This window comes from Bombina bombina, chromosome 1 (assembly GCF_027579735.1).
Source record: "Bombina bombina isolate aBomBom1 chromosome 1, aBomBom1.pri, whole genome shotgun sequence".
Taxonomy (NCBI): domain Eukaryota; kingdom Metazoa; phylum Chordata; class Amphibia; order Anura; family Bombinatoridae; genus Bombina; species Bombina bombina.
This window is the reverse complement of record NC_069499.1, coordinates 102,928,751-102,943,980: the sequence shown is the minus strand read 5'-3', so window position 1 is coordinate 102,943,980 and position 15,230 is coordinate 102,928,751. Positions and strand designations below refer to the sequence as shown.

General features: G+C 40.3%; 1 protein-coding gene across 3 annotated transcripts in view; it reads right to left on the bottom strand.

The window, feature by feature from the left end:
• The window catches only part of RPS6KA5 (ribosomal protein S6 kinase A5), a 589,637-nt gene that overhangs the window by 156,368 nt on the left and 418,039 nt on the right, over positions 1-15,230 (bottom strand). For all 3 annotated transcript variants that reach the window (XM_053697560.1, XM_053697561.1, XM_053697559.1), the window contains exon 13: positions 3,029-3,199. In XM_053697560.1, the coding sequence (XP_053553535.1) occupies positions 3,029-3,199 (171 nt within the window). The remainder of the gene's footprint in view (positions 1-3,028; positions 3,200-15,230) is intronic.

The following is a 15,230-nucleotide window of genomic DNA, read 5'->3' as shown; positions in this document are numbered from 1 at the left end:
ACAAGTGACTGGAGAAGGGTTGGTTAACCTTGGTCGTCACAACAGGATTGTGCGAATGGTTTACACATTGAAAGTGGGAACCCTGACAAACATGTTTAAAGTCTTTAGATCTAAGACAGGTCTGTAAGTCCCTTCCCTTCTTTGGGACAATGAACAGATTGGAGTAAAATTCTTGACCTTGTTGAGAGACAGGTACTGAGATAATTATTCTGATACCCTCTAATTCCTGAACATAGTGTAGAAAGGCAGCTGCCTTTGACTGAAGTTTGGGAACATGAGACAGCAGGATCCATCATTGAGGAGTTCTGGACCGAAAGCCTATCCTGTAACCCCCTGAAATGATATTTCAAACCCAGGGGGGTCGTGGACTGACCTGAAACAGGCCTCCTGAAACAAACCAGACTCTCCCTACCAGAACAGAATATGGTTCGGGGGCCGCACTTTCATGCTGATTTGGTGGTGGTGTTGGACTTTTTGGATTGTTTTTCTGTGTCCACGAAGAACTAGGTTTCCAGGCTAACTTGGAGAGCTTAGGTTTCTGGGAAGAGGACTTGTGATCCCCTGAGGAGCAAAAAGAACAAAACTGATTCAAACATCTGTTCTTTTCTTCGGATTTTTACCCTGAGGAAGAAAAGCTGCTTTCCCACCAGTAACTCAAAAAAAAAAAAAAAAAAAAGAGAGTCCAAATCTGAGCCGAATAGAATCTTCCCCTGGAAGAAAAAAAGCATCAGTCTATTGTTGGATATCATGTCAGATGACCAAGTTTTTAACCACTGCCATAGACATGTTTTTTTACATTGATCTTAATAATGTCCATCACAGTATCACACAAATGCCTGAGCCATTTTAAGGGCCTCAATGCAGTTTTGTAAATCCTCGGTAGAGGAATTGTCCGCCACCATTTTGGCTAGGGAGTCTCACCATAGTCTTCCTACTGCAGCCACACAGGTGAGAGAGACTACCTGTTTGGAGAAAAAGCTTCCTTAAAAAAGGCTCCAATTTGCGGTCCATTGGATCTCTAAACAAAGTACTGGCCTTCAATAGGGATAGTCTTCAATTTGGATAGAGTGAAAATAGCACCATCAACCTTAGGAATGGTTTACCACACTTCCACATTCTGTTCTGGCATGGGGTACATTTTCCTAAATCTTGTGGAAGGAGGAAAAGGCACACCTGGCTTTTTCCATTCCTTGACAATATAGTCAGAGATTAAAATCAGGGACCTGTGGAATTTTTGGTGAAGCTTTCAAAACAATATTTAACTGATTAACTGGTTTGTTTTAAGCAGGCTTTAATAGTTTTTAATACCTCCTGCAATAAGTTGGAGATATGCTCCACCTTAAATCCAAAGGTATTTTCATATTCAGAATAAGAAAACAGGCTCCTGTTCATCTGATGACACTTCCCCATCAGAATTAGAAATGTTTTCGTCCTCAAGAGTTCTGTAGGAGAGCAGGAATTTGGGGTTGAGGGGAAGGATTTTGCACACTAATCTTATGAGAGACTGTGGAGATAAATCCCCAGATTTACACTTACTTGGTTTGGAGATTGACACCAAAAATCGGTCACAATTTTGTACATGTTTTTAAATTCAGGAGTAAAATCAGTAGACACAGTTCTCACAGATGTGTGACCTGGCATACCGGAACAGATTTTCAAGATAAATATACTGTATGTAACTTGAGGGATCTCAGAAATGGACTCCTCTATAGAAATATCAGTAGGGACAGAGTCATCTTGTTCCATAGTGTTACTTCTAATATAGGGTGTCATTGCATACTTTATTATAAGTAATAGAGAGAACACATGGCAAATAGCCCTCTACACTATGTTAACACTCCCTCAGACACTTAAAATATCTCACAAAGCAACCAGCTTTAAAGCCCCTATGAATATCAAATAACCCTTATGTACCTCCTGACAGCTCCTGTATGGGAACTCACCCCCATCTGTCCCAAACTGTTGGAGTTAAATTCTAGTTGCTGAGGCTCTAGTGTGAGAGAGAAAAAGACTAGGAATAATGAGGGGGCGGAGGTAACGCCGGGAGAAAAGTCCCTTAGCTCCTTTTACCTTACTGGGTTAGCACATGGTACTGCTATCTAAGAAAATACTACCTTGGAGGTCCTTGCTTTGAGTTTGCTTTCAAACTGAATGAAGTAATTTAGGCCACACCATTATCTAACTCTGTTATTAGTACCAATATGCCCCATGACTTATAGGAGTTTATCAGTTTGGAACTGGCCTGTCTCCTCTGCTTACTCTCGTTTCCCATTCTGTGACTCAGCTACTTCCCTGCGCATCCCGTTCTGAATCAACTCCATCCCCGCTACAAGTATGAACATCCGTTCAGTCATATTCAGTCCCCTTTCAAATGTTTGAATATCATGCAGTGCTGCAATTAATTTCTCAAGTACTCTTACACGAGTTTCAAGAGAGACAGTAGGCTAACATTTCCCACAGAAGTATAAATATCTGAAGAATTTTTACAAATGTGTTTATGTTACAAAATTTTTAAAAATCATACTGGTATTTAAGTAATGTGCATTTTAAATACAGCTTTTCTAGATTTGTCAATGTAATTCCAGCAGATGAATGTCCCCAGTCACTGTGTGTGCATATTCAATTAGAGTTTAAAATATAAGAAAGAGAGCTTGTGCAGTATAAGCATAAACTTAATCATTCGTAAATTGAAATATTTTAACTCCGATAAATACTGTCGTCCTTAAATATATTTGCTTATGCAACAGAAGACACAAATGAATAAAATACAGCTAATAACCATTGATATAATCTTTAAAAGGTAGACAAAAAGTCCCTCTTTCCTAGTTACCCAGCTAAACTGGCAAAAAAAAGGTTAAATATGAGCTTACTGTAAATCATGTTCATATAACAGTGTAAATAATTCAATGTAAACAAATATTTTTTTCTTTTTACTTGGGCCTGGTTTCTTCTTGTTCTTTATTTATATACTGCACTCTGAGGGAAATCTCAAATATACAACAACTTGTTTATTTTTAAATTATATTACCTCTGGCTTTAAGTCTCTATGGACAACTCCAACATCATGCATATGGCTAACTGCTGACACGAGTTTGCGCATAATATAGCTTGCTTCTGTTTCACTGAACAATTTCTTTTTCTTGATGCGTTCAAACAATTCTCCTCCTTTCAGCAACTCCATCACTAAAAATGTGTGCAGCTGAAAAAAACAAACATTTAAATCTATATACATATGTGAATGCATACACGCAAATACAAAATATGCTTTTTCAAAAAATAAAATAAATATTTTTAGATAAGATATGGTATCTTTCTTTACTGCATGATGATAGTCTCATGTAAAAGAAAAGCAGTGAAAAAAATAATAATAAAGGGACGATAATTAGCAGTGTCAAAAAGGAAATGGAGACAAGATATAGAAATTACAATGTAATTAAATTTTCAATTATCTTGGCTTATCCATATAGCATGCACCAAAAAAGAACAGCTAAAACAGTAAAATACAAAAGGTGAACAGAACACGATGCATTAAAAGTAAAGTTTTCTTAATGCATATGCACGTTATGTCCAATAAGTAAATAATGTCATATTACAAGGAGAAATCGAAAGTATACATTTCACACAAACACTATGCTCACAATTACTACAGATGAGACTTTAAAAAAAAAAGAAGGAATATGTGGCAACAATCTTTATGTGTGATGATGCAAAAGTATAAAATCCAAAGATTTAGGAACCTTCCAAACGGTCACCTGAGAGATCTATGAAAAGAAAAAAAAAAAGCATCTGCTTCCTGTATCCAGGATTTTGAGGGTAACACTATTTCTGTTAACCCACATCTATTTTGAATTTGAAGGGGACTTTTTCTTGCAGAGACGTTGGACAGCTATGGGTGCTAAATTTGCACCATCCTATGCGAACCTATATTTAGGTTGGTGGGAGCTGTCCCACGTCTATGCACAAACTAATTCATACATCAATGAAATCGTTTTTTAGAAACGTTTCATTGATGACCTTCTATTGATCTGGAAAGGGGATGTTGACATGGTTCCTAATTTCATAAATTGGATCAATGACAATTACCTAAATCTTGTTTTTACTTTTGAGGTTTAACCCCATGAAACAAATTTTCTTGACATCACGATGAGGGGCATGGGGGATGGCAACATTGTGACTAACAGTTACAGGAAACCAATTTTGGGCAACACTTTGTTGCATGGTAGAAGTTGTCACCCCAAACATGTCCCTTACGCGATAGCCAAGGGCCAACTGATACGTTTGAAACGGAATTGCTCAGACGCAATGACGAATGAAAATCAGTCAAAGGACCTAGTGACACGTTTCAAAGAAAGGGGATATAAAAATTCAAACATAACCAAAGCTCTAAATGAGGTCAAACACATCGATAGAAGTACTTTACTCGCTGGCATAGTACAAAAACACTAAAGCATGTTGAGAGCAGATGACAAATTGATCAAGACCGTTGACAATGGGCTAAGGTGCTCCTATAGACGGGCTTGTACACTTGGTAACATTCTGTCCCCTTCTAAATTAAAATCAGAGAAAAAGCCCACTAGTTCATGGCTACAACACAAGGGTATGTTCAAATGTGGACATAATAAATGTAAACCTTGTGAGCCATTGAAGTAACATCAACCTTTTCTGTCAACGGTAACACATATGACATAGAGATGTCTTAACTGCTCATCAAGCAATGTAGTTTATATGTTGGAATGCGTACAATGTCAGGTCCAGTACATAGGACTTACCACTAGGGATGTAAGGTTCAGCATGAGGGAACAATTCAGCTCCATTAATGTAGGTAAAGCAACTACCCCAATTGTGCAACACTTTGTGATTAAACATAACAAAAGCCTATTAACACTAAGGCGGATAGCAATTGAACAAGTAGTGACCCCTAAAAGAGGTGGCGACAAGGGTAAAAGGGAAATGTTCTTGATTTTCCATCTGGAAACCAGACATCCTAGAGGTCTAAACTCCCAGTACGACTTAATAAATTATTGGCAATAGTCTCTAAGAGACATCCGAAATGGTTTACTTTATTATTAACCTGTTATAGGGTTCTTTTTGCATACATGTGTATAGACATACACACATAAATACGTATGAGGCAAATACATACTTTCCTCACATATTTAGGATACATCATATCCTTCCAATATTAGGCCATTAAGAGGATGAGTGTATCCTGTACATATGATAAAACCTAGGTTCATAATAACAATCAAGACAATTTTTTGAACCCAAAGGGACTGTGTATAATTATAAAAATTTACCAATTGGTAACTATATAACTCTGGGCAATGTGAGTTTTTTTTAAAATAAATACACATTATTATTAATAATATTAGTCCCCATCACTTTGTTTAAATATACACAAAGTTAACAGTTCAGACACCGCTTTCTCCTTTTTGCATTTTCTAATTGCAATATCCAGCTCGACTTGTATAGTAGTAAGTGAACGTTTTATTGCAAAACTAACAAAGTTAAAAAACGCCTACTGATTTCTACACCAATTACAGCCCAGGGAGGTCTTTTTAAATGAAACAGCTTAGTGTGTGTAGTATTAGCTATGAGTAAGGCTACGGCCGAAACACGTAAGCTACAGCATTAGGCGTTTTTTCGATTTTTCTGTACCCATGTTGGGTCTCTATTTTGAACTATTTTTGATTAAAGATTTATATTTTTTACTCTGACCCCGGATTTGCTCTTCATTTGATATTTCATTGCCGTTTTCACAGGGGTCAGAGCCAAGGAGCGAGTGCTGGTACACACTATCCAATAGGAGACAGGTGGGTGTGCACCATTAAGCCATTCACGGATTGCATCGTCGGGAGTGAGCTACGTCAGAGCCTGTGTGTAGCCGGACTGGAACCCAGGAGATGTTTTGGGCAAAACTGTGGGTGATGGTTTCCCAAAGACATATTCCTCCTGTAGGAACACCTGATGTCTGTCTTGACACAATAAATGAGTTTATCCTCTGCCACCAAAAGTTTGAAGTGCTTTCTCACTACATTACAGATATTTTGGTAGTCACTACTATAGTCAGTTACAAATGTGACCTGGCTCATAATATCAGAGGTAGATGGTTTGGGCTTGTCCACCAGAAGGGTGGATCTATCAATATTATCAACTTTGAAGGAGAGGAATATGTCTTTGGGAAACCATCACCCACAGTTTTGCCCAAAACATCTACTCCCACCAGTTCATGGCTTATCAGCAAAGGGATGTATAGATATGGGAGCAGCAGGTGCAAAGCCTGTGATTATATTGAGATTTCTGACACTTTTACATCTGCGTACACAGGCCATTCCTTTAACATAAATTATTGTTTAAATTGTACATCAAATTTTATGATTTATTTAATCACTTGCACATTGTGCAATGTCCAATATGTCGGCTCATGACAAGTGACATCAGATCTCGTATCAGGGAACACCGGTCTACCATCAAGGTAGGGAAATCTACTTCTCCCATAGTACAGCATTTTGTCATTTCACATGAGAATAAATGTCTCTAGCTTTAAATGGCTAGCAATTGACAAAGTCCCCCCTCGTAAACGGGGAGGACACAGACAAAAATTGTTGGAAAAACTGGAGATGCTGTGGATTTTCAAATTGAGTACCAAGGTCCCACTAGGACTCAATGCGAAATATGATTTGATTAATTACTAGGAGTGAGTTTCCTCATGTAGGATGTGCTTAAAAGTTCATAGGTGGGGGGCGGAGCCAACTACCGCATACAGCAGTCGCACCTTCTCAGAGCTCCTCCACACCATCTAATGATAAATAGCTTAAATTAATAGTTAAGTGACTTATTCTTCTGATAAGGGGCATTTTACTACCCCCCAACTAATCCTCCTACTGGGTCATTCCTCTACCCTGCCGAGTACTTTTTAAGTGCCTGATCCACTCCAGACTCGCGAGTGCTACGGGGCCCTGTAAGCTGCTTTCTCCAGCGGGACATTTCCTTACTGTCGCAACAGCCCTCACAGCACAGCACTACTAGCTCCGGAGGGTCGGGGATCCGCTCCGGAGCTCAGACATCATCGCAGCTGTCACTGTCCACTGCCCGGCACCAGATCTCGGAGGACATCGCACCAACTCAGCCAGCAGTAGTGACAGAGCTGATACTCGCCTAGGACAAGGAGACCCATTGCGGCACAACAATTCAGGTGAGGTCAAGCAGACCTGCTAATGTGAAGCTCTCTATATAATCCGCACCATAAATAAAACACTCCTATAATAAAGGCGCGAAGACGCCATTTTTTTTTTTTTCCTTTCTCGCTCTTCACTCCTCTAATTATTAGTGCGCAACTAACTTAGTGCACAGAACATAACACAGACTGCCTGCAATATTAACTTGCCTCACAGAGCTTTTTTGGCAATTCTAAAGTCGGACACTTGATAAATTACAGTCCCTTTCTGGCTTAACACGATCCCTACCAGATTCATATACACCACAGTATTAGCATCTCCTAAAGCCAGGGAGTTTATCCTGCAGCTATCCCCCTAACTCCTCTGTTACTGCTGGGTATATCAGGAAACGTTCCTACACACAGGGCCAACTTTAGCTGAACTTTTATAAATAAGCCTATTATTATTTTGTTTTCCTTGCCTCACCACCACTAAATAAAGGGCAACCTTTATAATGTAAGGACTTTCAAAAGCTCATAACAACATTTTATTTGTGGAAGTGGAACTTGGTAGCTTACCAGACCTAGTGCCTTTCAACTTCAGCCCTGCTACCTGAGTGCTCCAAAAGCTAACCACAGTCTGCGACAGTTTCCTCACTTTTGACCTGCTAAACCAACAATAGAAATGGAATAAACAACAGTTAGCCATATTTGCCTGTCTCCATTACAGTGCTGTTTTGCCCGTGCTGCACCCAGCTAAATATCAGCTCTTTCATATTGCTGTTATCCACACCCTGGTTACAATTTAACATATTTCTGCACTACTGTTTCTTGCACCATGTCTCAGTCTGCTAGGAAAAAAAATAACAAACAGCCATATCCCCCAAAGAAAACAGTTATTGACCACTTTGGTCCCTCTCGCTCTGGCTCTCCTAATGAAACAGACGCTCCAGACTCACCAAGATCAGAGACCTCAGACCTCATGATATCTGCCATGCAAGACATACAACAAGCCACAAATACAGAGGTCACTCCTTCCTTCATAATGGAGTCTCTACAATTAATGTTAGACAGACACCATGCTTCTTTTACAGCAAAGCTTTCTGCCTCCACGGCTGAACTCAAAAAGGAAATTTCTTCCACAAATGAGCGAATCGACTCATTGGAAAGAAGATATGAGGATCTATCTACTGAACAGACAAACATTTTAGGCTTTACGCAACGCCTATCAGACTACTTTGAGGTTATCGATGACAAAATAGCTGACATGGAGGACAGATCCCGGAGGAATAACCTCAGGATCAGGGGTATACCGGAGTCTGTCTCCAACTCAGACCTTCAGTCATTTCTGCAGGAGTTATTTCACTTGCTAGCTCCTAAAACCACTGAGGCTGAAGATTTAATGGACAGAGCCCACCGTTCACTTAAACCTAAGGGCCTCTCTGAAGACCAACCACGTGACGTCATAGTCCGTTTACACTATTTCACCTACAAGGAAAGGATCCAAAGAGCACATTTCCAGAAACCTACTCTACCAGACAAGTTTAAAACCATACAGATATTTCCAGACCTCTCCATGAGAACACTTCAAAAAAGGAAAACCTTCACGGATATTACTTCCACTTTAAGAAATAACAACATCAGATATCGCTGGGGATATCCTATAAAGTTGCTCGTCTTCCGGAATAATCAGATGTTCACAATTCTGAATGCAGATAAAGGTCTTGAACTCCTACAACATTGGGACTTGCTTCCCATACAAAAAGGCAAACCCCCACAACAACGCACTACTCTAAGAGCCACGGCAGAAGCTTGGACATTGCCTAACACTTCAGCTGCCTCATCGGAACAACGCCTGCTGTTCACCTCTTCGGATTCACAGCCAACTCCCAAAGAAGCTCAAGCTAAACCTTTTGTACGGCCGACTCCAAGTTTTAAAGGCCCTCCATTCTATTCCCAAGGAGATGCTGATGATTGGTCTGCTCTCCCACAGAGAAGAAGAACCTCTTCTCCGGACACTTAAAGCCTTTTATCTTATTTACTGATGTGCTACCTTCCCTGGACTTGACTCCAGGTCTCCAGGGAACTTTAAAACACCCTGCCTATTACGTCTGACCATGGACTGATAAGTATCTGTTAACTATTTTCTTTCTGTGTTGTTTTAACTGTCAGTTGTTTGTCATTAACTTGCTCTTTTTTCCTTAGCAACTTATCAACAACATCAGCTCCTCATTGTACACCATTCAGAGGTAACCTAGATTCTAACACACTTACTTTCTCTAGCTTGCATCATTTATTAAGTGCCTCACACCCAGGTGAGAAGATAGATCCCCCGCATTTCAATACTTTAGGTAAATACTCCGTAGGAAACCGCTAGATATAACTCACCATAGGCTCACAGAACCTAATCATATTGCCACCCGATAACTATATTATGGTTAATAACCCTATGGACATCTAGAGTGTCGTCTCTTCTTGGTAATACCAACAGAACCTTAGAATATTCCATTACAGACACACCAATAGTCCATTTAGCTTTAGACTTAGTCTACACCATATACATCTGTATACCCACCTTAACCACGAAGATTTCACCCTTTTGGTTCTCCCTGATGTTAAAGTTTTGAAACAGCTATAAGAGCCTCTTCATAAAAATAAATCTGCATAGATAGTGAAGATCCTACAGCTCAAAATGAAATGGGATTTCTTCTGTTATTTGTACCTTTTTTACAAGTTTGAATGTTTGATTGACCCAAACTGTTACCTCTCGGTTATAAGTTTTTTTGCTCCTTTATTTCTTTCTCTCTTTTGAGGAAGATTATTGTTATATTGTTATATTGTAATAATGTTTATCCAGTTAATACCCGTATATCAGATTATTCTGTCTCTCCGTGATTTTTCCCCCACCTCTACACAGCACTGTGCTCATACTCTCCCTTCATAACTACCTTCTTTAGCACAGGTAAACTGGCTACCTATTTCCCTCCTATTTTTCTCAGGTCGATTCCCCCACTCCCTTCTGGACCCTCGAAAGCTCAACTACATATTTACCCACTAGCATTATACAATCACTTAGATAATCATCTACTTAACATTTCTCACCTCCCCCCCCAATTACCATCCCTCTAACCTAAGGTACCCCTACTCTCTAGGGGGCTACATATGCGGTTACTCTTGTCTATACCGCACCCTCATAGTTTTTATATTTAATATAGAATAGAAATAATAGAAAACGAAAAGTAAAACTTTTCCTATTGAATACCGAGTAAGCTTCCCATCCATACCGGTACTAACCTCTTAATCGATATCACTTACTCTATTCTCTTCTCAGCACTATTTAAGGCTTCCCCCTCCTCCCCCTCCCCCTTTTTTTTTTTTTTTTATTTATTTTTTTTTTTTTTTTTTTTTTTTTTCTTCTCCTCTCTTTCTCCCTCTCCACCTTCCTACCCCACTCTCCTTACCACCTCCCCCGTATCCTTTTCCCCCTCCCCTGAGGAGCCTCCCCCACAAAAATGGTACTAATCTGCACTTCCCTCAATACCAGAGGGCTTAACACCACAAACAAAAGAAGTAGATTGCTAGCCCACCTAGCCCATGCTAGAACTCAGATTGCATTTATACAAGAGACACACTGGATCGCAGGGACTCCCAATCCCCTTAACTCTAAACATTTCCCAGTTGTAGAAACGGCTTCCTACACGGGAAAGTCGAGAGGAGTTGCGGTCATGCTACATAAGAGCTTACTATACGAAAAACTAGATGTATTCAGGGACCCCCAAGGCAGGTACCTAATCATTAACTGCAAAATTGACGGTATCCCGTACACACTAGCAAACTACTATGGCCCAAATTCCAGGCAAATTCAAGCACTCCGTAAATTTCTAAGATTGCTATATACACATAAAACACATAATTTGCTTTTAGCAGGTGATTTTAATTTGATATTGGACCCCACCTATGATAGGCGATCACAACAGTTTAAACCCTGCGACCCCTCTATAGCTAGGAAGGCTAAACAGTTCAACAACCTCATAGCTCAATATAACTTGTATGACGCATGGCGCTCCCACCACCCCTCTTCTAGAGACTACTCCTTCTACTCTCCTGTCCACAATACTTATACTAGAATTGATTTTATCTTTTGTGAACCCCATCTCCTAGATCTTGTACAATCTATACACATGCCGGGCTGTACATGGTCGGACCACTCTCCTGTTCAGCTATCCTTACAAACTCTCACTCCAAACACCCCAAGACCTCCTTGGAAAATGCCAGACTTCATTCTCTCCTCTAAGGAACAAACTGAATTCCTCAAGGTCGAGATTGAACACTTTTTAGCGACCAATGACAATGGTGCAGTCAGCGACTACACTCTTTGGGGCTCCCTGAAGGCTTTTGTTCGCGGCCTCTTTATTAAACTAAGGGCTGAGCACAAGAAAAAAACTGGCAACTCTTTAGCCCAATTACATATTACTCTAAGAGACTTAAACTCCACACACATGCTAACACTTGACCCCCAGATACTAAACCAAATCAAGGAAATCAAGAATCAGATCGAAGTTATAGAGTCACAGCGCTTGCAAGCACACATACAGAACTTTAAACAAACCTTCTACGCTAAAGGCAATAAAGCAGATAGGCTGTTGGCTAATAAATTGCGACAACGTACTGCTGCGGCGCGAATTCCTTTCATCAAAACACCCTCGGGCATAGTTCGCCTCCCCTCAGACATCGGAGGTGCCTTTGCTAGCTATTACTCATCTTTATATAATCTAGAAAACCATACTGTTGACGCTCCCCCCTCGTTATCCCGAGTTCAGAGGTTCTTAGAAGGTATGTCCTTGCCCACCCTGTCGGAGGAACAAAAAACATTTTTGGATTCCCCCTTTAGTCCTAAAGAAATTAGAGATACCATCATCTCATTAAAAAACGGCAAAGCCCCTGGTCCTGATGGTTATAATGCCCTTTTCTACAAAACATTTCTTCCACTACTCTCACCCGTACTTACTAGATTGTTCTCTTCGGCCAGACACAACAGCGTATTCCCCGCTGAATTCCTAGAAGCTACTATAATCACGATCCCTAAGCCCGGCAAACCTCCCAACATCTGTGAAAATTTTCGCCCTATCTCATTAATCAACACAGACATGAAAATATTTGCTAAACTCCTGGCCAATAGACTTAATCACATCCTTCCCTCACTAATTAACTGGGACCAAGTGGGCTTTACCCCATATAGAGAGGGACCAGACAACACCAGAAGAATTCTAAACATACATCTAGAAGCCAAGAGAACAGGCTTTCCATGTGCAACTCTAGCTCTAGATGCGGAAAAAGCCTTTGACAGGGTGGGCTGGACCTATATGTTCGAGGTCTTAAGAAAATTCGAATTCCCCCCACGATTCTACTCTTGCATAGCTGCTCTATACTCTACGCCCTCGGCCTCAGTCAGAGGTTTAGGCTTTCATTCATCAACCTTCCCCATCACAAACGGGACGAGACAAGGGTGCCCCCTATCTCCTCTTATCTTCACTCTGATCATGGAGCCCTTAGCGGAAGCTATCCGAATAAACCCAGATATTAAAGGAGTGGAAGTGGCGGGAGTAACTCAAAAGACCGCTCTATTTGCAGATGATTTGACTATTTTCCTAGGTGATCCAACGAGATCTCTTCCTTCCCTCTTCTCTCTACTGGAGAGCTTTGGGGATATTAGCTTCTATAAACTTAACATAAATAAAACGGATGCATATGTTATAAATATAGCTGACAACGAACTTGCAAATTTAAAGCTGAAGTATCCATTTAATTGGTCAAAACATAAGATCAAACACTTAGGTGTCTATCTGTCCAGCAATATTTCCACTGTTATAAAGGCTAACTTTTACCCACTCCTATGCCAATTTCAAAATTGTGCGTTAAAATGGAATGTCCCTTGCATTTCTTGGCTAGGCAGGATCGCCGCGTTTAAGATGGTCCTTCTTCCCAAGCTTACTTACCTATTTCGCGCCCTTCCCATTCCTATCCCCAAATCCCTTATTGGTAAATTTCAAGCTACGTGTAATAGATTTGTTTGGAGAGGCAAGCATCCCAGGGTGGCCACAAGAATATTGCAGCAACCACTTTTGAGTGGAGGCGCAGGCGCCCCCAACTTGATTTTCTATCATGAGGCAGCTAGATTAGCTCATATTCTTGCCTGGAATGTTAAAGCTTCCCAAAGCAAATGGAAAATCCTGGAACAGGCAACTTTGCCTGACCCCCTCCTCCTTGAGGATCTTATATGGCTACCTAAACACATTAGGGCCTATTATAAGATTAATAATCCAATCATCTTACATGCACTCCGTTTCTGGGATAAGACCCACTCTTTACCACAGATAGCGCCACACCCGTCACCAATTCATTCCTTCTCAGGTCTACTAATGGCTCTCCGAGACTCTCACCCTTCCTTATGGGAAGACCATGGCATAATACATATTGCTGACTTATTTCCCGAAGGTAGTATGATATCGTTAGCCCAATTCTGCTCTACCTACAATCCCCCTCCCCTCCTACGTTTTGAATTCTGGCGAGTACGCAGTCTTCTGAAATCATGGGGTTTTTTGAATTCCCTTCCAAGAGAACCTACCGCTTGGGAGAAAAGATGGCTGACAGGTCTTAAAGTCCCACACGCACTAGCAACCTCATATAAAGATTTACTGAATCCTCCAATCTTTAATAAATCAGCTTACATCATTGCATGGGAAAGATCCCTCAACTTCTGTGCTGGACAGGATGAGTGGTCCAAGGCTGTTTCGCTTACCAGACAGGCCTTGCACTGTATAACTTTGTTAGAACTATATATTAAAATATGTCTTCAATGGCACCTCACACCCCTAAGACTCTTCAAAATCTCCCCGGTTAATTCCCCCCTATGCTGGAGAGAATGTGGCTCTGTTGGTACGCCCTCTCACATCTGGTGGGAGTGCCCTGTGTTAAAACCCTTCTGGCTTGAGATCATACGCAGATTAAAGCTCTTGGACCCTTCTTTGGAGACCACCCCACAGACCCTGTTATTTCATATAAATATTAAAACAACAACAAAGGCCGGAGATCTCCTTAGCGTCTATATTCTGATGGCAGCAAAGCTGTCTATAGCCAGATTATGGAGGCAGAAGCCTCCACCAGGGTGGAGCGAAGTCATTAAGATTATGACGTATCTCGAAACTATGGAACTCCCGATTTTCACCCAGAATAACAAAGCCCCATTACACCTGCAAATATGGGACCAGTGGAGACCCCTCAGATAATAATAACAGGAGTAAGTTCCCCTAGTTTTCCTCCCCCCTACCAGCCCCTAACAATATCATAAAAAGTACCATTCCAGCCCCTTCATAACCTAACCGCTCTCTTCCCACTTTCCCTTCCCCCCCACCGTTTCCCTCCTTCCTTTTTTTTTTTTTTTTTTTTTTTTTTTTTTTTCCTCTTCTTTTCCTTTCCCCGCCTTATTCTATAGTATTTGACCAGCACGTTTTGCTTACTAAATTTATCTACTCTCCCATCTCACGATGGATATGTTTAGCCCATGTTTCCCAGCATTTCTGTTTTATATAAGGTATTCTAAAATAACCCATATTTTTATTCCACAGCTTACAAAAATGGACTGAGTGCTTATTATATGTTCTCTGAACCTCAATTTCCACATCCTTTGTCTTCACACATGTTGTAAGCTCTACCCTGAAAGGCAAAAATCCCATTCAACTTTTTTACTTTGTATTGTGTGTGCTTGGTTGTACTCTTGTGTCCATCTTTCAATAAAAATTATAAAAAAAAAAAAAAAAAAAAAAAAAGTTCATAGGTGGTTCCTTATATATCCATATCCTTTTTGCATTTTGGCCTATTGTGCTTTCGTATTGTACAGGGATACTTCATTTCTCTCACATTGATCCTATGCTTAATATTTGTTTTAAGTTAAACCTGCGATTATAGGTATATTTTGCCTTGATTACTACATCCCTCTTACATAATTGGGTCCCATTCTTCCTATTTATTTTATTATCATTAATATTATATATATATTGCCTTTTCTAATATTACT